The following is a 25,955-nucleotide window of genomic DNA, read 5'->3' as shown; positions in this document are numbered from 1 at the left end:
AAAAGGAAATTAAATACAGTTTCTCCGTGATTGTCCTTCTCTCTCCTCTTCAGACTGCGCTCTCAGCTTCTCTCTCTCTCTAATAATATGGAGATGATGGGGGTGGAACTGCAGCAGATCTGCTCTCTAAACTGACATATTGACCAACAGCGGCACTATGAGTCCAGTCTGATGAACTACAGAAAATCTAAAATTAATGAACCTTTATCTCAGTGTTAGACACATCTGAGAAAAGCAAATTTTTAAACCAAGTTCTTAAGTATAAAAAAAAAAAAATAAAATAAAAAATAAAAAAAAATAAAATGTCCATAACAATAAATATCTATAATACAAAGATTGTATGAGTTTGTGTTAATAAAGACAGAAGAGTGAAAAAACAAAAAAAATAAAAAAAAGAATACATTACATGTTTTGATGAGACCATATTAGTATATGAAGACTTATCAAGCCAGAAATGAAGAAATACCTAAAATACAATTATACACATAAGAAATATATCTTATCAGAAATTAGATAATGTACAGTTCAACTTCTAAACAGGAGGACAGACCAATATAATATTGAAAATCTCAAAAAGACAGTCTGCTGTAAAGAGATGCAGCAGGAAATATAATGTAACTGACCGCATCGTTTCAGGACCATGGTCAGGGAAGCAAGTGCAAACACTGAATAGAGTTTCTCACTTCTTGACAAAAAACAAGTGAAAATCATGCAAGGAAAAAATAAAAAAATAAAATGGCAAATAACGAACTCGGAATGCTACAAGTTAATGATGTTAACATTTGTAAACTTACAGTGGCAGCGTGCCATAGGACTGTAAATGAAAATAAATAAAAACGGAAACTTACTCTTAAAGTGTCAAAAGGAAAAAAAAGACATCATTCGGAAGCTTAAAAATAAGCAGTCATTTACTTTCTTTCATGTCTATAAAGGAAAAATGAATTACATAAACGCAACACGTTGAAAAACACGACTTCAAACAAGAGAATAAATATTTAAGTTACACAACTGCAATAAATACTAAACTAAAAAGTTGACCAAACTATAATAAACGGATGAACATACAACAGCAGATGATTCGTGTCATTTCTTGCTACGGTTATTTAAACATTTTTTAAAATCGCAGACACTTCATTTCAGAAAAACAGTCAGCGACCGTGTCAACAGTTCAAGTAAAATGTTCAATCAATGTAAACGTTTTAAAAATGGCATAAATTAGTTAAATAAAATTTCTCACCTGATCATCACAATCGTCAAAGTTCAGTCTCTCTCTCTGCGCATGCGTGAGTGTGTGTGTTCCACTGGTGTCCAGACTAATGATGCTCTCACTGCAAGGTCTGGCGTATTTCAGATCACTCTTTCTGGAGTCAGTGGTTCTGCAAACCTCATAATTGTACACGTGCTGTAAAGTTCCTGTGCCGCCTACGTCTGCGTAAAGAGGCGGATAATACGGAATAACCGGAAGATTCGCTCCAGATTTATAAAACATGCGCTCGCGTCTCCATCTGTAGCATTTGACTGACAGTATGGCAATGATAGACACGATAAAGAGAAATGAAACCACAGCCAAGGCCAAGACCAGATAGAAAGTCAGGTTGTCGTTGTATTCCTTGTCGTGCGTAAAGTCAGTGAACTCCGAGAGCACTTCAGGGAAGCTGTCCGCCACCGCCACGTTAACATTGACTGTAGCTGATCGAGAGGGCTGCCCGTTGTCCTCCACTACAACAGTGAGTCTTTGTTTGACAGCATCTTTATCTGTGACTTGACGAACAGTTCTTATTTCTCCATTCTGTAAGCCCACTTCAAACAGCGCCCTGTCTGTGGCTTTGTGCAGTTTATATGAGAGCCAGGCATTCTGACCAGAGTCCACATCAACAGCCACCACTTTAGTCACCAGATAACCCACATCTGCCGAACGAGGCACTATTTCAGCCACCACATTTGCGCCTGACTGGACCGGATACAGAACCTGAGGCGCGTTGTCATTCTGGTCCTGAATGATGATTTTCACGCTCACGTTGCTGCTGAGAGGAGGAGAGCCTCCGTCCTGCGCTTTTACGCGGAACTGGAAGTCTTTGATCTGCTCGTAATCGAAAGATCGCACTGCATGTATGACTCCACTATCAGCACTAACGGACACTAACGAGGAGACGGGCACTCCGTTAACCGACGAGTCCTCCAGAATGTAAGACACGCGCGCGTTCTGGTTAAAATCTGCGTCTCTGGCTCTGACTGTGAATATGGAAAGACCCGGTGTGTTGTTTTCTTGAACAGAGGCCTCATATGAGCTCTTCTCAAAGACGGGCGCGTTATCATTCACATCTGATATCTGTAAGGAGAGAGTGACGCTGCTGGAGAGAGAGGGCACGCCCTCATCAGAGCACGTCACGCTGATGTTATACTCAGACTCTCGCTCTCGATCTAAATCACTGTCTGTGACTAGACTATAAAAACCATCGGGCGAAGACTGAATGACAAATGGAACATTTTCATTTAAGTGACAATTAATTTTGCCTCCTTCATTCGAGTCTACGTCTTGAATGTTTAAAATTGCAAGAACAGTGCCAGATTTTGAATCTTCTGATATCTGGTTTGATTTTGAAATAATATTAATAGTGGGATTGTTATCGTTTATGTCAATAACGTCAACAATTATCTTACACGAATCCGTATGACCGCCGTCATCTCGTGCTTGAACATCAATTTGATAATATTTACTTATTTCATAATCTATGCCCCCAGTGAGCTTTACAACACCAACGCTGGGGTCTATTTCAAAAATCTCTGCCGCTTTGTCGGCCGTACTTGAAATAGAGAACGAAATTCTACCATTCGAACCCTGATCAGCATCAGAAGCACTAACTGTTGTTAAAACTGTGCCTTTTGGCGAGTTTTCTGATATGCTGGTTTTGTAAACGGATTGTGAACACACAGGTGCGTTATCATTAGCATCTAAAACTGTAATGAGTATCTTCATTGTACCGGACATCTGGGGCTCGCCTCCATCAAATGCTGTTAAAAGTAACGAGATATGATCTTGTTTCTCTCGGTCTATTGGTGTTTGAAGAACCATTTCTACGGCTTTATTTCCATCAGGGAGATTCTGAAATTTCAAAACAAAATTATCTGTTGGTTCTAAAGAATAACTCTGCAGACCATTTCGACCAACGTCGTGATCAATAGCCCGCTCCAACAGAAATCTCGCTCCTGATGAAGACAATTCGTTTATTTCAAATCTCATATCACTCTTACTAAACATTGGCGCATTGTCATTTATATCTGTGACCTCAACTGTAACGCGGTACAATTGCATTGGGTTTTCTAGAATAATCTGTAAATGCAGCGCGCAAGGCGTTGTCTGTCCGCACAGCGCCTCTCGGTCTATTCTCTCTTTGATAAGGAGGACTCCTCTTTCTTTATTCAGCTCGATGTATTCAGCGCTGTCTCCTGTATAAATACGCGCTTTACCCGATTTCAGCCTCTTTAAATCTAAACCCAAATCCTGCGCTATGTTCCCGACTAAAGAGCCTTTCGCCATTTCTTCAGGAATGGAGTAACTGACCTGCCCGAGAGCTGAACTGAGAGAGAGAAACCAAATAAACAGCAGTACTTGCCGCGCCATTGTTCTGTCCGACATTTTGCAGAAGACCACGAGATGAAGATTAAAGATGAAAGCAAAGAAATCGGTCCAAAGTTCTGGAAGAATATATGTGTATGTCCAAAGTGAAAAGATATGAAAAGTATATAAATCCAAGAGAAGATATTAAATACAGAATATCCGTGATTTTCCTTCTCTCTCCTCTTCAGACTGCGCTCTCAGCTTCTCTCTCTCTCTAATAATATGGAGATGATGGGGGTGGAACTGCAGCAGATCTGCTCTCTAAACTGACATATTGACCAACAGCGGCACTATGAGTCCAGTCTGAAGAACTACAGAAATAAATGAACACACGTATGCTTTTCTTATTCTTATTTTTCCTCAAACGTCTACTGCTCAAAAAGCGTCAAATTAAACAGTATACAATAAAATATAAATATTTCAAGTAAAAAAGGCTTTGGTCCGCAATAAACATCATAGAGAATAAATCTGTACTTGATTTGTTTTTAAATTGTCATCTATACGCAATGATAAAATACACTTACAATTAAAAAATAAATAAATAAATAAATAAAAAATAAATAATAGAAATTCCCGAATATAAATTGCAGCAGAATTTGTTCAATCGTAAACAAAATAAAGAATTTATTACACTCTAAAAAGAGAAAAAGGAAAGTGAGAAGGAAGAATTGAGATAGCGTTGAAAAATCCGACTGATAGTATTTCAGCACCATGGCCAGTGAATCGAAGGCACATTTTCTACACAAGGGTTTATATGCGACAATCACATGACGCTTATCTATCATTATATATATATATAAAAAGTGTGTTTTACAGAAAACATACAGACGATGGTCAACTTTACAATAATCCCATATAAACAAAAAAAGTGCAACTATACCAGAGACAAATATGTACAGTAAACCTCACCTGATCGTCGAAATCTTGGTTGGTCGGGTTCTCTCTCAGCGCATGCGTGAGTGTGTGTGTTCCACTGGTGTCCAGACTAATGATGCTCTCACTGCAAGGTCTGGCGTATTTCAGATCACTCTTTCTGGAGTCAGTGGTTCTGCAAACCTCATAATTGTACACGTGCTGTAAAGTTCCTGTGCCGCCTACGTCTGCGTAAAGAGGCGGATAATACGGAATAACCGGAAGATTCGCTCCAGATTTATAAAACATGCGCTCGCGTCTCCATCTGTAGCATTTGACTGACAGTATGGCAATGATAGACACGATAAAGAGAAATGAAACCACAGCCAAGGCCAAGACCAGATAGAAAGTCAGGTTGTCGTTGTATTCCTTGTCGTGCGTAAAGTCAGTGAACTCCGAGAGCACTTCAGGGAAGCTGTCCGCCACCGCCACGTTAACATTGACTGTAGCTGATCGAGAGGGCTGCCCGTTGTCCTCCACTACAACAGTGAGTCTTTGTTTGACAGCATCTTTATCTGTGACTTGACGAACAGTTCTTATTTCTCCATTCTGTAAGCCCACTTCAAACAGCGCCCTGTCTGTGGCTTTGTGCAGTTTATATGAGAGCCAGGCATTCTGACCAGAGTCCACATCAACAGCCACCACTTTAGTCACCAGATAACCCACATCTGCCGAACGAGGCACTATTTCAGCCACCACATTTGCGCCTGACTGGACCGGATACAGAACCTGAGGCGCGTTGTCATTCTGGTCCTGAATGATGATTTTCACGCTCACGTTGCTGCTGAGAGGAGGAGAGCCTCCGTCCTGCGCTTTTACAACGAAACTAAGCTGTTTAATTTGCTCATAATCAAATGAACGAACTGCGTGTAACACACCGTTCTCAGAGTTTATAGACACATACGAGGAAATCGGCGCTCCACCAATATGAGTATCTTCTAAAAAATATGACACTCTGGCGTTTTGATTCCAGTCTAAATCTCTCGCCGACACACTGCATATGGACAACCCTGCTGCGTTATTTTCAGGAAGGTGCGCTGAATAGCTACTTCTTTCAAAGAATGGCGCGTTGTCATTGATGTCAGAAACTTTAAGCCGTAGTGTCGTTGAGCTAGAGAGTACAGGTGAACCAGAATCAGTCGCAGTCACTGTTATATTATATTCTGACTGAATTTCACGGTCAAGAAAGGCATCTGTGATCAAATTATAATAGTTAGAGAGGGATGATTTGATGTTAAATGGGAGGTTTTCATTAATAAGGCACGTAACCTGTCCATTTCTCCCAGAGTCCGAATCTTTTATATTAACCACTGCAATTGTTGTACCTGGGGGCGCATCCTCTGATACAGGGCTCGAGAGAGACATAAGTATGATTACGGGCGCATTATCATTTACATCCACTACTTCAATTATGAGCTTACTTGTACTCGTCAGCCCCCCTTGATCTGTCGCTTTAACTCGGATTTCAAAACGTTTGTCTTTCTCAAAGTCAAAATTTCCTAGAACAGAAACCAAGCCAGTGTTTTCATCAATGCTGAAAATATCTCTCGAATTTTCTTTCAGGTCAGAGAAGGAAAACGTTACATGTCCGTTTGATCCACTATCTGCATCCGTGGCGTTAACGGTAGTAATGTACGTGCCTCTCTGTGCATTCTCCATCACTAATGCCCTATAAACAGTCTGGTTAAACACAGGTGCATTGTCATTCGCATCTAAAACAGTGACATCTATAATAACAGAGCCAGACCTCTGCGGGCTTCCGCCATCTACAGCGATCAGCTTCAGAGATAGATGAGGATGCTCCTCCCGGTCTAAGGCTTTATCAAGAACCATTTCGACATACCTACTTCCGTCTGGATTTGAATGTTGTTTTAAAACGAAATAATTGTTCCTTGTGAGAATATAATTTTGCAATGAATTTAATTCTACATCAGCATCATATGCGCTCTCTAGTGCAAAGCGTGAACCGGGAGTCGCAGATTCGCTTATTTCCAAATTAATTTTGTTTTTCTCGAACACAGGGGAATTATCATTTACGTCTAGAATTTCAACGGTTACCTGATGCAGTTCAATTGGGTTCTCTAGAATGATCTCGAAGCTGAAGCTGCACGGTGTGATGTCGCCGCATAGCTGTTCTCGGTCTATTCTCTCACTCACGACTAGAATTCCTTTGTCTGTTTTAAGCTCTGCGTACTGAGTGCTTTCTCCGGTCACGATACGCGCTCGACCCGCTCGAAGCCTTTTCAAATCCAGCCCCAGATCCTGTGCTACATTACCAATCAGCGAGCCTTTACTCATTTCTTCAGGGATGGAGTACCGGATTTGAGAGATGGCAAAAGGAATGTAACACGAGATGAAAAACAATACTTGCCACTGCGGTTGGAAGAAACCATGCCATCGAGCACATCCATTTCGATAAAAATCCTTAACAGCCATAATGATTAGAAAGCAAGTTCACCATTAATGTTTCCAGTATTCAGTGGAATAAAAGAACATTCCAAGACAGGACTGCGAAAACCGTTTTGTATTCGTTTGGAAAAGAAAAGGAAAGAGACAGTCACCCTCTCACCATCCCGAAACGAATGAAACAGAGGGAGACCGCTGCGTCACAGCGCGCACTGATTGGGTGGGGCCAAGGTTTACTATTAGACAAGCATATTGCACACAAAGCATTTCATTGACCAACAGCGGCCCTTAGAGTCCAAAATAAGCATTAACAGAATGCATACATTTCAAAAGAAAAGAAAAAAATATAATACATCTAAATCAACAGCAGCGCTGCTCACTGAGGAGTTGGTGAAATATATACAACCTCAATACAGACAAGTGAAGATAAATGAGTAACATGTCACACAGTTTCTCCTAACATGAAATACAAGGAGAGATTGAATGTGCTGTGTAAGAAGTCTGCACTGAAAATTAATTCATGCCTTTTCACATTGTCATATTACATTAATTGAGTGAATAATAAAAAATAATAAAAATAATAATAATCACAGGGACTGCAGATGGAAATTAGCTAGTAGTTAAATCTGGCGCAAGCATCTCTTCTCTTGAGATTAATGTTTTTGTTTGTTTGTTTGTTTTGTGTGTGTGTGTGTGTGTGGTTCCTGACAAATAAATCACTAAGAATAAGAGTAAGACGAATAAGAATAAGAATTTCTCACCTCTACCGGCGAATCCAATTCATCCAGCACGTTTTTCTCGTTGGGCGCGCGCTGCAGTGTCCCTGTAGAATTATGATCCACTATCAACACGTTCTGACTTGCAGGTCTGACAAACTTACAGTCACTTCTTCTGGAATCGGTCGTTCTATAAACCTCATAATTATATGCGTGCTGCAGAGTTCCTGTGCCCAAAGTATCCGCGTAACGCGGAGGATAATACGGAATAACTGGAAGACTGGACTTGTAATACAGACGAGATTGTCTCCACCTGTAGATTTTAACAGATATTATGACGACTAAACATGTTATGAAAAGAAATGAGACTGCAGCCAAGGCCAGAACTAGATAGAAAGTCAGGTTATTGTTATATTCCTTGTCGTGCGTAAAGTCAGTGAACTCCGAGAGCACTTCAGGGAAGCTGTCCGCCACCGCCACGTTAACATTGACTGTAGCTGATCGAGAGGGCTGCCCGTTGTCCTCCACTACAACAGTGAGTCTTTGTTTGACAGCATCTTTATCTGTGACTTGACGAACAGTTCTTATTTCTCCATTCTGTAAGCCCACTTCAAACAGCGCCCTGTCTGTGGCTTTGTGCAGTTTATATGAGAGCCAGGCATTCTGACCAGAGTCCACATCAACAGCCACCACTTTAGTCACCAGATAACCCACATCTGCCGAACGAGGCACTATTTCAGCCACCACATTTGCGCCTGACTGGACCGGATACAGAACCTGAGGCGCGTTGTCATTCTGATCTTGGATGAAAATGTTCACGGTTACGTTGCTACAAAGCGGAGGAGAGCCTCCGTCCTGCGCTTTAATAGTTATCTTAATGTTTTTGATCTGTTCATAATCAAAAGAGCGCACTGCGTGTACAACTCCACTCTCCGCGTTAACAGAAACATACGTTCCTACAGGAGACCCACCCAGGTCACTTTCTTCTAGAATGTAAGATATTCGAGCATTCTGATTTTCATCCGGGTCATGAGCTTTGATTCTGAGAATAGAAACACCGGGTGAATTATTCTCTAGCAAGAATGAATTATAAACACTGTCCTTAAAAACTGGGGCATTATCATTAACATCCGTTACTTTCAGATTAAATGTTTTTCTGCTTGTTAAAGGCGGCTTTCCGGAATCAGTGGCGATGACAGTGATGTTGTACTCTGATAACTTCTCACGATCTAAAATAGCATTCGTGACTAAAGAATAATAATTTCTTAAAGTCGATTTTATTGCAAAATCTTCAGATCCTTCGATAAAACAATTGACTTTGCCATTATCATCACTGTCTGAGTCCTTAACATTAATTATTGCTATTGTAGTATCAGGTGGAGCATTTTCAGATACTGAGCTGGAGAAAGACATTATATTAATGACAGGTGCATTGTCGTTTACATCAATGACCTCTAATGTAATTTTACTCGAATCAGTTAACCCACCCTGATCCCTAGCCTCGACTGTAAGTTCAAATTTAGTATCTTTTTCATGATCAATTTCTCCAACAACAGAAACAATGCCAGTGTTGCTGTCAATGTTGAATAACTGCGCAGCGGTTCCTTTTTGTTTGTAGAAATTGTATGTTATTCGCCCGTTTGAACCAGCGTCTGCGTCTGTAGCGTTAACGGTAGTAATGTACGTGCCTCTCTGTGCATTCTCCATCACTGATGCCCTATAAACAGTCTGGTTAAACACAGGTGCATTGTCATTCGCATCTAAAACAGTGACATCTATATTAACAGAGCCAGACCTCTGCGGGCTTCCGCCATCTACAGCGATCAGCTTCAGAGATAGATGAGGATGCTCCTCCCGGTCTAACGCTTTTTGTAAAACCATTTCCGCGTATTTACTGCCGTCTGGATTTGAGTGTTGCTTTATAACAAAATTATTATTTGGCGATAAAATGTAATTTTGCAGTGAGTTCACGCCTACATCGTGATCATCTGCGCTTTCCAACAAAAAGCGTGAACCCAGCGTTGCAGACTCACTAATTTCGAATTTTAATTCTTTGTTCTGAAACGACGGCGCGTGATCATTTTCATCCAATATTTCAACAGTAACTGGGTGCAGCTCCATTGGGTTCTCTAGAATGATCTCGAAGCTGAAGCTGCACGGTGTGATGTCGCCGCATAGCTGTTCTCGGTCTATTCTCTCACTCACGACTAGCATCCCTTTGTCTGTTTTAAGCTCCGCGTACTTAGTGCTTTCTCCGGTCACTATACGCGCTCGACCCGCTCGAAGCCTTTTTAAATCGAGCCCCAGATCTTGTGCTACATTACCTATGAGTGAACCTTTCTTCATCTCCTCCGGTATCGAATATCGTATCTGTCCGCTTGCAGTGTAAAAACAACAAGAAAAAAATATTGGTAATAGCCACAGCATTTTCCATCGCCAAGACCGATGACTGCATTCTGTCATCCAACAGCTCCGTTGCACCATAATCACAGGGTTAACAAAGAGCAGATCCAGTTAAAATGTTGAGATGTAGTCCAAGATGGTGTGAGGAAAAATAATGCAACGAAAATATAATGCAAACCTTAGTATGTGTCGCACACAACCCTGAATAAAAAATGTCGAAGCAGCCTTGCCCTCATCTGCTCACATGCAAGAAAATGGGGAGGGGTAAAGATTGCTGGATGACAAAGCACAGCATAAAATGTTTCACTGATCAACAGCGGCCCTTGCTGTTCAAAGTGAGCGTTAACAAGACTAAGTAACTTTACAAAATATGTAGAATACAAGTGAATGTGTGTGTGTGTGTGTGTGTGTGTGTGTGTGTGTGGGTGGGTGGATGTATGTGTGTAAGAAACAATCGTCCCAATAAGAAACAATAGTCTAAAAAATCATCACAAACTGCACTGTTGCTGTCCAGTGCTGAAATGAGATTTTAAGATTTTAAGTGAAAGAAGCACATGTAGGAACATTTCGAGGGTAAAAAGGAAATATATATTGACGTATATATTGCAGTGACTCAACACACTTAGATTCATAGGCCGACAGCAGCACTCAGAGTTCAAAACATAGACTAGCAATCAAAACATGGAAGAATACAGCAATAATGTATTACATACTAAAGCAAGCAGTCAGGTTATTATAAACTTAATTTAAACCAAAATAATTTCCATCATGTTCATTTTCGCATATCTAACAACCGATCTGCATAATTTTCCTGTTATCACTATAAAGCTTGAACATTCTGTGTTGTAAAAAGTGTTATATAAATAAAAGTGACTTTACCTGATATAATTTACCAAAAAGGTAGTCATTTTAGAAAACAATTTGGATGTTTGCAGCTTCTGGACCAAAGAGAGACGGTATTATTCCATTAACACAAACGAATAATTATTCATAACACATATTTTATAGAGACTATAGCCCATATCAAGCGATTTGTGAGCATATCATAGAGGCTACATACAGAAGATAAGAATGATTAAACCGACGACACACTTTTCAGCACCACGGACAGCGCCACAAGATAGTCTTTTTGTCATAATCACAAAATTGAAGACTACCAGAATCAAAAATGATATATTTTAAAAGCTATGTCAACTAGAAAAAAATATACTACTAAAAATAATACTACTCGAGTATCATCACAAAAATATTTTAATGAACAACGTTTTGGTCAATCAACCTTCATCAGGCTTACAAAACATGCAAATGTGCAAAAGAGAACTCATCATTTACAGTGACAATCATCTGTTAGTAATAAGTAAAAGCTATTAAAAACACATTTGTGCAAACTCACCAGTGTGCTGCGCGCATCGGTACAGTCAGCGGCTCGTGTCTCCTTTGGAATTGTTTCTGTTCCACTCACGTCAACACTCATCAGACTTTGACTGATGGGCCCGAAATACTTTATATCACTTTTCCTGGAGTCTGTAGTTCTGTAAACTTCATAATTATGCACGTGCTGCAGAGTTCCTGTGCCAACAGTGTCCGCGTAACGCGGCGGATAGTACGGAATAACCGGGAGATTTGAGTGATAATACAAACGAGATTGTCTCCATCTGTAGATTTTAACAGATATTATGACGACTAAACATGTTATGAAAAGAAATGAGACTGCAGCCAAGGCCAGAACTAGATAGAAAGTCAGGTTATTGTTGTATTCCTTGTCGTGCGTAAAGTCAGTGAACTCCGAGAGCACTTCAGGGAAGCTGTCCGCCACCGCCACGTTAACATTGACTGTAGCTGATCGAGAGGGCTGCCCGTTGTCCTCCACTACAACAGTGAGTCTTTGTTTGACAGCATCTTTATCTGTGACTTGACGAACAGTTCTTATTTCTCCATTCTGTAAGCCCACTTCAAACAGCGCCCTGTCTGTGGCTTTGTGCAGTTTATATGAGAGCCAGGCATTCTGACCAGAGTCCACATCAACAGCCACCACTTTAGTCACCAGATAACCCACATCTGCCGAACGAGGCACTATTTCAGCCACCACATTTGCGCCTGACTGGACCGGATACAGAACCTGAGGCGCGTTGTCATTCTGGTCCTGAACGGTAATGAGAACTGTAGCATTTGAACCGAGAGGTGGAGACCCTCCATCCTGCGCTCTCACGTGTATTTTAAACTCTTTCATCTGTTCATAATCGAATGATCGCACCGCGTGGATAATTCCATTGTCTGCGTTAACAGAGAAGTACGCTGAGACAGGAGAACCGTTTACATCGGTATCTATGATATAATACGCGATACGCGCGTTTTGCCCTGCATCAGGATCTGTTGCTTGAAGAGTAAGCAATGAAACGCCGGGAGAATTATTCTCTAATATATACGTTTTATATTCACGCTGACTAAAGGCTGGCGCGTTGTCGTTGATATCAGTAATTTCTAGTGAAATAGTTTTTTTACTGAATAATGAGGGGCTGCCTTCGTCTGATGCAATTAACGTTAGGTTAAAACTGGAAACTTTTTCTCGGTCTAGTGGCGCGTCGGTTACTAAAGTGTAGTACTTACGCGGTGATGGTTTAATTGCAAAGGGAGAGTTTTGTTCCAAACTTAAGCGGACCTGTCCATTTTTACCGGAGTCTACATCCTGGACGCTTATTAAAGCTACAACGGTGCCAGGTGGAGAATCCTCTTGTATTTTACCAGAAAAAGATGTCATTGTTATAATCGGGCTGTTGTCATTAACATCTACAACGTCTATGACTAATTTACTTGCACCAGTTAGGCCCCATGGGTCTTTAGCCTGCAAATTAAGTTCATATTGCTGAACAGCTTCATAGTCTAAAGTGCCAGTGAGTGTTATATCACCGGTGGCTGCACTGATTTGGAACAGGTTCGCTGCGTCCTCTCCGATATGAGTAAATGAATACGTGACATTGCCATTGAAACCTTGATCTGCATCAGATGCACTTACTTTAGTTATCAATGTCCCCTTTACCGCGTTCTCAGCTACGCTTGCTTTATACATTGTTTCAGTAAAAATGGGTGAATTATCATTGGCATCGAGGACAGTAACGAGTATTTTAACAGTTCCAGAGCGCGGCGGGTCTCCACCATCTATAGCCGTTAATATAAGTGAATGCTCGCTCTGTTTCTCTCTGTCTAATACTGACTGCAACACCATCTCTGCGTACTTGCTGCCGTCTGAGCGACTGTGCTGCTTTAAATCAAAATTCTCAGTAGGTTTCAGACTATAGCTTTGAAGAGAATTCAATCCAACATCGGGATCAGTTGCGGTATCTAACAAGAAAATGGTGCCTATAGGCGTGGACTCGCTAATCTCTAAAATGATTTCTCTCTTTGAAAAAACGGGTGCATGATCATTGATGTCTTGAATCTCGATAGTAATCGAGAAAAATTCAAGAGGATTTTCAAGCAAAATCTCAAGACCGAAACTACACGGTGATTTTTGTCCGCAGAGCTGCTCTCTGTCTATTCTCTCTTTCACCACCAAATGTCCTTTGTTAGGCTTCAGTTCGACATATTGTCTACTGTCATCAATAACGAGACGCGCACGACCAGACACCAACCTTTTCACATCCAAACCGAGATCCTTCGCCACATCTCCGACAAACAATCCTGGTCTCATTTCCTCTGGAATGGAGTAACGAATCTGTCCGGACGCCGAGTTCAGCACGAATAAAAGAAAAATGGAGAATCCTGCTTGCCATTTGACACACCGCCGCAAACGGACCCTTTTGTTATCCCCCATCCTGAGAATGTAGTAATCCGAGTAAAATACAATCTTACACTTCCAGTTTTCAAATATTTTCAAAGAATTTAAAAATCCACTCTGTATTGTCCAGAATGTTCCAAAACGAGGTTTACGAACAAACAACAGCGCTTCGTCTGTTTTCTCTGTCCTGTCTGACGCAATGCCTTCTTTACGCAGCTCTTTTGAGCACTATCCTCTCCCTGGGCAACAGCACCTCTCACAGTCAATAAGAAGCACAACAGCAGTGCTGGACTGAGCAGCATCAGGGCAATAAGAGCTAACATGGTCTGATTTATGGGAGTGCATTATGAGGTTCTTGCAACATTTCTGGTTCTATTAATTGTCACTACTGGACAGAAAATTGATTGTAAGTACTTGGTGTTTAAAAAAGACAAATTTATCATTGTAATGAGCTCAGTGCAGGAACAGAGTCATGGAAAAATACAAAATAAAAAAAAATGAAATAAAGACTTTAGCAATTACAGTTTATCATGAACAAATATGTATTCCATGACAGGTGTTTAACAAGAGTGATTTTAGGTGCCATCTTGTTTGGCTACCCTCTTGTTAAAAACCCTCAGATTTAATCAAAAATAATGAAGAAAGTGTGTAATATCGAGCCAGTCAGATGTGTAAACGCTAGCTGATGATGACCTACATTTAAAAAACGATGGAAGCCCGCCGAGTGTGCTCTCCAAAAAACAGACACAATCCTCAGTCTGGTCCTGTAAAAGCTGAATATGTGTGTGTGTGTGTGTGTGTGTGTGTGTGAGTGTGCATGTGTGAGGACAAACATTTGTATAATGACATTACACTGTTATTACAATGTAAACATGAAATATGAGGACATTTCATGAGTCCTCATATGTAAAATAGCTTTAAAAACACTAAACAATGTTATATTAAAATGTAAAAATGCAGAATGTTTTCTGTGATGGGTAGGTTTAGGAGTAAGGGTAGTGTAGGGGAGAAAATGTACAGTTTGTACAGTAAAAAAAAAACATTTTGCCTATGGAATGTCCTCACTAAGATAGCAAAACAAACCTGTGTGTGTGTGTGTGTAAAAGAAGATTTCCAGTAACACTTTGCATAAAGGATTAATGCATTTCCATTAGCTAATGCATTAATTATCATGATACACATTCTTGTCTTAATCTGGGACAATTTTACAAATACATTTTGTAACATTTCAGGTTGTACAAATTAACATTGTCATGAATAAACAGTAAAATATGATTAAATTAACATAAACCAGATCCATAATTGCTTTTAAAATGCTATGTATAGTTTAGGATGAATTTAACCATTTTCAAACAAATTATAAATTGTTACCAGAATTTCTCCACTAAGGTTTTGCAGTATGACACTGATCAATTTACAATGTTTGCAGCTGTATAAATACAGAAGCATGTATGTGTTATTGTGCCAATATGTGGTTTTGCGTTCTGCAGTTGATTCAAACACACTGACGACACTGCTGTGTGGATGCATGAAACATGAGAAGCTCTGAAGCTGCCGCATAGTCATACATACTTAGTGTGATGAGACTGCATTATTCAGACTGAGCCCTATATAGACTGATGCATTTTAATGCTGTAAAAGTGGGCCAGAGTCCAGCCTTAAAGCATAGTGACACACTGCTGCAGCAGGGGAGGAGAGCCAGAGACCTACATAGTGCAGACTCCCATGGTGCACACACACACACACACACACACACACACACACACACACACACACACACACACACACACACACACACACACACACACACACACACACACACACACACACATGCAGTAAGATGATGCAGTGTCTCTGGCAGTGTTTTAGTGAACCACCACAAGATGGAGCACTGCACATACTGTATGCTTACATTGAGATACTAATCTGAACATGAGCAAACAGCCCATCATGAGGTCTTTAAAAGTAAAAACATGTAGCAGAGGTGTTAAGGAGAGTATGAAAATTTAAAAGAAACCAAGAGAGAGAGAGAGAGAGAGAGAGAGAGAGAGAGAGAGAGAGAGAGAGAGAGAGAGAGATAGAAAGTGTATATGGAAGTAAAAAAAAAAAAAAAAATGCTTTCTGTAGATTGACAATGATATTTGATATAAAAATAGCAGTGTATCAAATATATGTTTCTTACCTAAGAAGGGATTGGTTCATTTCCATTCATTAGGATGAAGCAGAGGAGCAGGTCATGGAGGGGAGAGAAGAGAAAAAAATAATTAACAATAAATAGATTTACAGTTTTTTCCTGAAGAAAATGTGCTGATTTGTTTGAAGCACTTATACTGTATGCAATAATCTGTATTACCAATTAAACACCTACACTAAGATCTAAACATTAAAATGAGAGAAACCACACCCAAAGTGCACTCAGAAAAAACATAAAACACTGAGGATGGCTTTCACAAGAGCACTGTGACATGACATTCTAGCACACACAATGGCATCATCATGATCATCATCTTGATCAGAAATTGTACAGTTAGAAACACAAGAATATATGGGACATGTGAGGAGACACAGTACTGCCTCTGTCACCCTCCAACAGCTTTTCATGAAGGCATCTCTGCATGTGTGGACTAAAATGACAATCAGATTAAAGGTCTGTTTTAATATTTTCCTGCTCATTTTCACACACACACACACACACACACACACACACACACACACACACACACACACACACACACACACACACACACACACACACACACACACACACACACACACACACACACACACACACACACACACACACACACACACACACACACACACACACACACATGTTTGTTTTTGTGAATTGTGGGGACTTTCCATAGACTTCAATGCATTTTACACTGAACAAACTGTACATTCTATCCCCCTACCCTGCCCCTACCCCTAAACCTAACCCTCACAGGAAACTGTGCAAACTTTTACTTTTTCACAAAAACTCATTCTATATGATTTATAAACCCATTTACATTGTGGGGACCGCTGGCTGGTCCCCACGATGTAGGTGAACTCAGGTTTATATTACATCATGGGGACATTTGGTCCCCACAATGTAATATAAACAAAAGCACACACACACACACACACACACACACACACACACACACACACACACACACACACACACACACACACACACACACACACACACACACACACACACACACACACACACACACACACACACACACACACAGGTTTGTTTTGCTATCAAAGTGAGGATATTCCATAGGCGTAATGGTTTTTATACTGCGCAAACTGTACATTCTCTCCCCCAACACTACCCCTAAACCTACCCATCACAGAAAACATTCTGCATTTACATTTTTAATAAAACATTGTTTTGTATGTTTTTAAAGCTATTTTAAATATGATGACTCATGAAATGTCCTCATATTTCATGTTTGCATCGTAATATCAGTATAACACCCATTTCAGTATTTAAATTTGTGTCCTCATAAATCACAAAAACGTGCGGGCGCACACACACACACATACACTGAACCCTTCTCACATGTACAGAAGTGTACAGCAGAAGTAGGCCTGCCTAAAGCAACAATTTAAACACACATGGGTGAACATTTTAAATAGCACACATTCACTGACTGGAATATGTACAGCACTCTGTGGATCTGCAGTACATAACAGTCCCATTACTGTACACCTTCAGAAAAAACAAAAGTTGGGGTGTTACCCTTTCAAATGGTGCTAATATAAGATACTTATATGCAACCTTTAGGGGTAAATAAGGTACAAGGGAGTACCTTTTGAAAGGGTAACTGCCTTAGTGACAGCTTTTGTACCTTTTTCTGAGAGTAGTAGCACTAGTAGTAGTTTATTGTCATTCCAAAACATGCAGTACATGAAAGGAATGTAATTTCATAATAATCGTTTTTTAGTATTTCAATAATAATAATAAAATAAAATAATAATCGGCCAAATAAAAGCATTATTAATAACAATACTAATCAGACAAACAATATATATATATATATATATATATATATATATATATATATATATATATATATATATATATATATATATATATATATATATATATATATATATATATATATATATATATACACCAAATGCTAAAATAAGACTACAATTAAGACGAAAATCAATTCATCAGTGATACTAAGCATTTAACTACATGTGTATATTCCATACATTCATAATTGGCACTCAGAAGAACTACTGTTAAGCTAAAAACTATAATTCAGTTAATAAAACACATTTTATGTTGGGGTTTATATTAACCATCAGAAGATCTGTTGCTAATTGAATTCGCTCTAATGTCACCTGAAAATCCCTAAATTAAGCTCACAATGACATTTGATTGAAATGTATTTGCATATTCAACCCCAATCTCTCTTTTGTGGCATTATTGTGACATTATGTATGCTCACGTGTGTGTGTCAGGCGTTCATGGTCCGATTAAAGGCATGTCAGAACATGTTAGACACTGCAGATGAGCTCAGTGCACAGTCACAATAATAAACACACAAACATCTGCTCAGAGAAAACATTACTCTCCATCTAGACTCTATATTTAATCCTGCAGACCCAGTGAAAAAACAAATTTACATGTGGCCTCATAGTCACGAGATGAAATCATCCTTTATCCTCGATAAGAAGCTCAAATCATGAGTCTGGACAGTTGTTAAATTGTGGTTAGATATTATGGTTAATTTGTCAAAGCAAATTTCTCATTTTTAGACTCATCTGTTAAATGTCATGACAATTTCATGGCAAAGTATCTTAGTGGTAAATGTAATAAAAAAATGTTAAACAAAGATAGATTTTTCACACCTTTTAACCTTGGATATATTTCTTGCTAATAACTTTAAAGCCTGTAATAGAAATCTCTGCTTTAAAGCAAAAGTGATGCTTATAGCAACTAGCACTGTAAAACAAACAGTATGACTTACTAAGCATAAGTATGACCAGTGAAACCCATGAAGCAAGATAATTTAGTACTAGGCTTTCATGTAATGATTCAACTATGAAGAACTTCAAGGTGAAAGTCCACATTACAATCGTATTTTATGCTACCTGGATTGAAAGACAGGCATATGCACAAATATATTCTGTCATCGCACTAGTTACTGCAAACACATTTACTGTTAACAGTATCGAGACAACCTAGCTGAGTAAATAAAACATTCATATCTCTGATTAAACACAGGACAGACACACTGGGACACTAGGAAGACTTGTGAAGGGTATTATGATCATGTAGAATAATTCTCCTGCATAATCAATATGATCATTCATAAATGTGTCTAATGTTGCATGCAGTATTTCCTAATTTCCCACTTAAAAGAGATGCTCAGATTGTGCCTCTTTTGATAAATATTTTTTATTAATATAACTCCTAAAACTGAAAGTCACTTTACAAAGCACATAAATCACAGTAACAGCACTATCCAGAGTAAATGTTAAAATATCTAATGTGTAATTGTAGACATCTCCAGTGACAGTGATTCTGGCTCAAATCAATAACTATAAGTTAACATCTTCTGGTAAAAAATAGTGTTCGTGTAAATTAATTATGAATGCATTGATTGTTTACTGTAAAGGTTCATTGGAAATATTTATTATTTGAACTTAAAGGTAAAATCACCAGTTAAATCAACAGTAACAAACTGCACATAGATGACTGAATTGGATGAGAAAGGATAAGAAAGCAGTCTTCATAACATGTGAGCTTAATATGTATACAACCAAAAATAAAGCGCTAGAGTACGGAAAGACAAATGAAGATGAAATTGTTTTAAATCCGGTTCACAGAAGCAGAGGAGTGTTCATGTGAAATGCAGATTCTAAATCTTTTCAATTCATTTAATCTTTCTTTTGAGAGAGAGAGAGAGAGAGAGAGAGAGAGTCCTAAACAGAGTGAGCGTCTGATCAAAAATACAAAGCAGAGATGGATTCTCATCAAATACAAACGCAGTGATTACAGCCTTTCAGTAAAAAAGCAGACTGACATGCATGCCTTCCAAAGGACAAAAGTAAAGTCTGTGCTCATCATGACAGTCGTGCTTGGACTAGTATATATACACTACCGCTCAAAAGTTTGGCATCGGTAAGACTGTAGTAATATTGTGTAATATTGTGAAATATTATTACAATTTAAAATGACTGTTTTCTATTTGAAAATATTTTAAAATGCAATTTATTCTTGTGTTGGCAAAGCTGAATTTTCAGCATCGTTAATCCAGTCTTCAGTGTCACATGATCCTTCAGAAATCATTCTAATATGTCAATTTGCTGCTCAAGAAACATTTATTGTTTACAATTGTACAACATATTTGTGTACAATATTTTTTTTCAGGATTCTTTGATGAATAGAAAGTTCAAAAGAACAGTGTTTATCTGAAATCTAATCTTTTGAAACATTATAAATGTCTTTACTGTCACTTTTGATTGATTTAATGCATCATTGCTGAATAAAAGTATTCATTTCTTTAATTTCTTTTCAAAAAAATAAAAATAAAAATTCTTACTGACCCCAAACTTTTGAACGGAAGTGTATAATGCTACAGAAGCTTTGTATTTCAGATAAATGCTGTTCTTTTGAACTTTCTATTCATCAAGGAATCCTGAAAAAAATGTACACAACTGTTTTCAACATTGAAAATAATCATAAATGTTTCTTGAGGAACTAATCATCATATTAGAATGATTTCTGAAGGATCATGTGACACTGAAGACTGGAGTAATGATGCTGAAAATTCAGCTTTGATCACAGGAATAAATTACTTTGTAAAATATATTTAAATAGAAAACAGTTATTTTAAATTGTAATAATTTTTCACAATATTACTGTTTTTTACTGTATTTTTAATTAAATAAATGTAGCCTTGGTGAGCAGACGAAACTTTTTTTAAAAACATAAAAAATCTTAACGATCCCAAACTTTTATATATATATATATATATATATATATATATATATATATATATATATATATATATATATATATATATATATATATTAGTGCAGTCAAACGATTAATTGTGATTAATTGCATCCAAAATAAAAGTTTGTGTTTACATAATATATGTGTGTGTACTGTGTATATTTATTATGTATATATAAATTCACACACATGCATGAATATATTTCACCAAAATATATATTTTTATGTATATATATATAAAATGTAATGTAATCAAACTTTTATTTTGGATGTGATTAATCAAGATAAATCGTTTGACAGCACTAAAATATATAGTCCAAGCTCTCTCTCTCTCTCTCTCTCTCTCTCTCTCTCTCTCTCTCTCTCTATATATATATATATATATATATATATATATATATATATATATATATATATATATATATATATATATATATACACACACACACACACACACACACACACACACACACACACATTAGATCTGCATATAATAATAAAGAGCACACAAAAGTCTTTAAAGTGCAATTACAAAAAACAAAACAAAAACATGGATGTCAAGATCTTGTCACATTCAAAATTAAAGCAGAACAGGACACAATAAAAGTGAAGGATTCACTGTAATGTGTTTTCATGAAACAGCTAATGCATTATAATCATGAACATTTGTCATTTGTTTGATTAAAGACTTTTCAGTCCGATCTGTCGATAAGGATTTTAAGTATGATTGTCAGGGTCAAACCATCTGGGTTAGAACTTATGTGGCACTAAGAGCGTCGCACGTGCAGTGCTGCGGCCACCCACATGCACCGACGCCCCACGCTTATTCTGCATGTCAAAATCAACAAAGTCTGAGCCGAATCTGAAGTCCCCTCTCCACGAGCCTGTTGTTAAGAAAGAGTTGTATCGATCATCCTTCTGCAAAGTAGTGAAGCGGCTCACGTCGGAGTAGCCAGGTGGCCCGTAGGTAGGAGGAAAAACAGGTAAGTTTGCAGTTGAGCGATACATGTATCTGTGTCTGCATAACCTCATATAGACCATAGCAATGATGAGCACAAATAAAAGACTGGACACGCCTGCCAGAGCCAGTATTAAATACAGAGTAAGGTCATTGTGAGCATGTGACTCATCTATGCCAAGTGCAAAGAGCTCATCGATGATAGGCAAGCCGTCTTCAGTCATAATATTAACAGTTGCAGTGGCAGACAAAGACTCAGGCCCGTTATCACTCACAGAGACTAGCAAGGTTTGTTTAATCTCATCATCTTCAACAAATGGTCTTAGTGTCCGAATTTCCCCACAGTGCAGTCCAATAGAGAACAAATTAGGCTGTGTGGCTTTCACAATCCGATAGGACAGCCATGCATTGTGCCCTGCGTCTGCATCAACAGCAACCACTTTAGTGACCAAATAACCTGCAGGAGCAGCTCGGGGCACAATGTCATCCGCAAGGTATCCATCAAACTGAACTGGGTAAAGAACAACCGGAGAATTGTCATTCTGATCTGCAATAAAGACCCGGACAGTGCATGTGCTGGTGAATGCAGGGCTGCCTCCATCACGAGCCAACACTTGAACATTGAAGTGAGTGGATGTTTCGTAATCAAAGGGCCGTAGAGTAAATATCTCACCACTCTCTGCATTGATGGAGAAAAGAGAAGCTGCATCTTCTGAAAGAGAATACCGGATTCTAGCATTCTGCCCCTCATCTGCATCGTCGGCTCTGACTTTAACGACCGGGGTTCCCTGAGGCTGATTTTCTGAAAACTGGATGCTGTAGTCACTGTGTCTAAAAATAGGAGGATTATCATTAACGTCTGTGACTGTTATGGCTACAGTTTTGCTGCTGAATAAAGGGGGAGTGCCAGCATCCACAGCAGTCACTGTTATGTTATAGTGAGGACACTTTTCCCGGTCTAAAACTCCATCAATCACAAGCATAAAGTAATTTTTTACTTCTGATACAAGCTTAAATGGCACATCATCAGATATCTCACACGTGACCCGTCCACTGGTGCCGGTATCAAAATCATAAACATGCAGCAAAGCCACCATAGTTCCAGGTGAAGCGTCTTCTGGCACAGTAGCAGAGTTTGATTTAACTGCAATAACCGGTGCATTGTCATTCACATCTATCACATCTATGATGAGTTTACAGTGAGACGACTGTCCTCCTCCATCTTTGGCTTGTACATCCAGCTCATGAGAACTGGCCTCCTCGTAATCCAACATACCCGTGACTCTCACCTCACCCGTCACGGGGTCAACCGCCAAAATCCCCCTCGTTTTATCAGGCACGTGACTGAAAGAATAACTAACTTCCCCGTAAATCCCGCTGTCTAAATCGGTCGCATTTAATTTAACCAAAACAGAACCTCGAGCTGAATTTTCTTGTGCATTGACTTTGTACACCCTTTGACCAAACACAGGAACATTATCGTTAGCATCTAACACGTGAATGTGAATCGAAGCCGTTCCAGAACGAGAAGGCCGGCCACCATCCACTCCACTTAGGGTCAGAAAGTGATCAGCTTGGTTTTCTCGATCCAAAGGCTTTTTGAGGACCAGTTCGGGATATGCATTTCTGTCCATCTGAGTATTCATCTCTAAAGCAAAATATTCACTCTCGCTGAGTTGATAATGCTGAACAGAATTAGCTCCTATGTCAGGATCGTGAGCACTTTCCAGTGGAAAACGCCTCCGTAGGACCGTTGACTCCAGTAGCTCAAGCTCAATCTGACCGTTATCAAATGCTGGGCTGTTATCGTTGATGTCCTGAATGTCCAAGAGGAGACTGTACACTTTGAGAGGATTCTCCAATAGGAGTTGAAATTGCAGGACGCAGGGCGCAGACTGTGCGCAAAGCTCCTCACGGTCCATTCTCTCACTCACCAACAGAGAGCCTGTTTCTGCACTCAGCTCGCAAAACCGTCGGCTCCCCTCAGCAACAACTCGAGCATTGCGCCTCACGAGCTCCGTCACATCTATTCCCAAATCTCTCGCCACATTGCCGATGATGGAACCTTGCTGCATCTCCTCTGGAACCGAATAACGCACTTCAGCAAGAGAACCGCACATGCAAATGAAGCAGAAGCAAAGCTGAAGCCAGAAATGTGCCAGCACGCATCTTGACAAACAAATCATGTTGTAAAATATTAATGGTTACATTTAAATAATAAAGAATAAAAATAATGACGATAAAAGCGCATTCTGAACTGATCCTCAAATAGCTGGGGTGGACACTGCGCTCTGATGCCTGCTCTTGTCGGCTTAGATTTTTATTTTCATCTCTCTCTTTCTCTGCACGCCTACAGCACTCCCCTCCCCATCTCTCCCTCCTCTGCTCGCTGTGCAACACTGATTAAACTGGGGCATCAGGACACACGGCAAAGATGAGATCACATCCTAAGCTGTGTATAACATAAGAGCGTCACCCAGAGACCAAATGAAAGAGTTACAGACCCACAAACTCTTTCCACAATATATATATATATATATATATATATATATATATATATATATATATATATATATATATATATATATATAGTCAGGGATGGGCAAAAATACATCAAAATGTATTTTAAAATAAAATACCAAATACCTTATTTTTAAATGTATCAAAATAAAATACAAAATACAGCAGCCACAACATGTATCAAAATAAACTACTGTATTTTTGTATTTTGAAAATACTAAAAAATTCTTTTACAAGGGAGCATGAAATTTCTTCACAAACCTTCCATCAGCTGGCCCATTTGATCGACCCCTTCACCATTACACTGACTTAAGTAAACAATGTTTGATAGCAACAGCTTTTCTTTGCCCGAGTCATGCAATAAGTCTGACATATGCAACCAGTTAAAGGCACAAATATGTACGATTTTTAGATTAAAATATTCAAAAACCACTAAAACAATGTTATATTTTTGTTGACTTGTGTACTTACATTAAAACTCATCATGTTATATCGCTTAACACATTAAGGGCCAGATTTACTTAACAGGGCAAATTAGCGTGAGAGCGCAATTCCACAAATGTGTTGATGGGAGTGGCAAGTTTTGCACGTGATCTGCTGACATGCAGATTGAAGAACACAGACACGGTCAGATCATTTACATAATGACTAATGCAATCTACCAAGAGCAGTGCAAATTAGAATAAACAGAGCTGAATCCTGATGCTGATGTTCTTATCAGGTGCGGGTCGACACAGGCGCAACTTAACATGTAATCTGACAAAAACATACACATATACTGTATAATATAGTTTGCCAAGCTATGTTGCCCTATAGATATAGGCAAACGATATGTTTGGATAAGGTCTTACTCTGGCATTTCAAAGAAATGAATAATCCTTCTACCACGCGCTCTCTGTTCTCTGTGGTGTCTCCTTCCAACAGCAACAATTGCAGCCATGTCACAAAATCGGTTCAGACATGCTTTTTAGGGCGTTAAATAATGGTGTAAATACCAGTAAATTGACGAGCGCAAACATTATTAAATTGCATTGTGTGATTCATTTAAATACTCTCCTCCCATAAATTTTGCATCTGAAAGGGAAACTCCTAAAAATGCATGTGCAATAAGGTCAGCCGCAAACACAACTCACGTTTTCAGCACTAATTTTATACTGTGTGTCTTTAGTAAATCCCGACAGTAGTTTTTTAACAAAACAATACATCCCATGATGACGTGAAATAAAGGTGTCAACGAGCTTCGTCTTTTTGAATTAGCGATCTTTAGAGGCGAAAATTTACATAATGTGGTTTTAACAGATCAAATATTCACATATCCCTGTGATCTCCCAGATGAAGGTCAGTTTTAAATTAACCAACAGTATAATGTTTGCAAATGACTCCTAATATGTATTCTAATTAATGTATCCTAATTTAGTTACTCTGTGTTTGGTAACGAAGGCTACTTTGCATCAGCAACACTGACTCAATAACAACAACTCATTTATAAGAAGACAACTGATGGCACCTGTATTCATAGCAACTAGTTTTTAACCAATTAATCATTTGATTGATAATCATAAACATAGGGGGCTACTGCTCGGTATAATAGTTTTCCTGAACATTATGTAAATTGGTATACTATTTAGCCTAGGCTACCAAAATGAACACCAAAACTTAACATGAACTGTTAA

At 38.8% G+C, this 25,955-nt stretch overlaps 5 protein-coding genes across 7 annotated transcripts in view; all 5 read right to left on the bottom strand.

Annotated features, from left to right (window-relative positions):
* The window catches only part of LOC137023409 (protocadherin gamma-A11-like), a 191,596-nt gene that overhangs the window by 93,927 nt on the left and 71,714 nt on the right, over positions 1–25,955 (bottom strand). The window lies entirely within an intron of this gene.
* On the bottom strand, positions 1,220–3,622 carry LOC137023154 (protocadherin beta-16-like). Its single transcript, XM_067389864.1, has one exon. It carries the CDS (start codon positions 3,620–3,622, stop codon positions 1,220–1,222), a length of 2,403 nt encoding a protein of 800 aa, XP_067245965.1.
* Positions 3,910–6,967, bottom strand: LOC137023140 (protocadherin gamma-A11-like). The gene is made up of 2 exons (XM_067389837.1): positions 4,529–6,967; positions 3,910–3,930 (listed from the first exon to the last, which is right to left on the bottom strand). The coding sequence occupies exons 1-2, from the start codon at positions 6,965–6,967 to the stop codon at positions 3,910–3,912; spliced, it is 2,460 nt and encodes an 819-aa protein (XP_067245938.1).
* LOC137023078 (protocadherin gamma-A12-like) lies at positions 7,657–10,137 on the bottom strand. The gene has a single exon (XM_067389695.1). It carries the CDS (start codon positions 10,135–10,137, stop codon positions 7,657–7,659), a length of 2,481 nt encoding a protein of 826 aa, XP_067245796.1.
* LOC137023075 (protocadherin gamma-A6) lies at positions 21,555–23,882 on the bottom strand. Its single transcript, XM_067389679.1, has one exon. The coding sequence runs from the start codon at positions 23,880–23,882 to the stop codon at positions 21,555–21,557; it is 2,328 nt and encodes a 775-aa protein (XP_067245780.1).

The sequence above is a fragment of the Chanodichthys erythropterus genome, chromosome 1, assembly GCF_024489055.1.
Source record: "Chanodichthys erythropterus isolate Z2021 chromosome 1, ASM2448905v1, whole genome shotgun sequence".
NCBI lineage: Eukaryota > Metazoa > Chordata > Actinopteri > Cypriniformes > Xenocyprididae > Chanodichthys > Chanodichthys erythropterus.
This window is presented reverse-complemented; position numbering and strand designations above follow the sequence as displayed.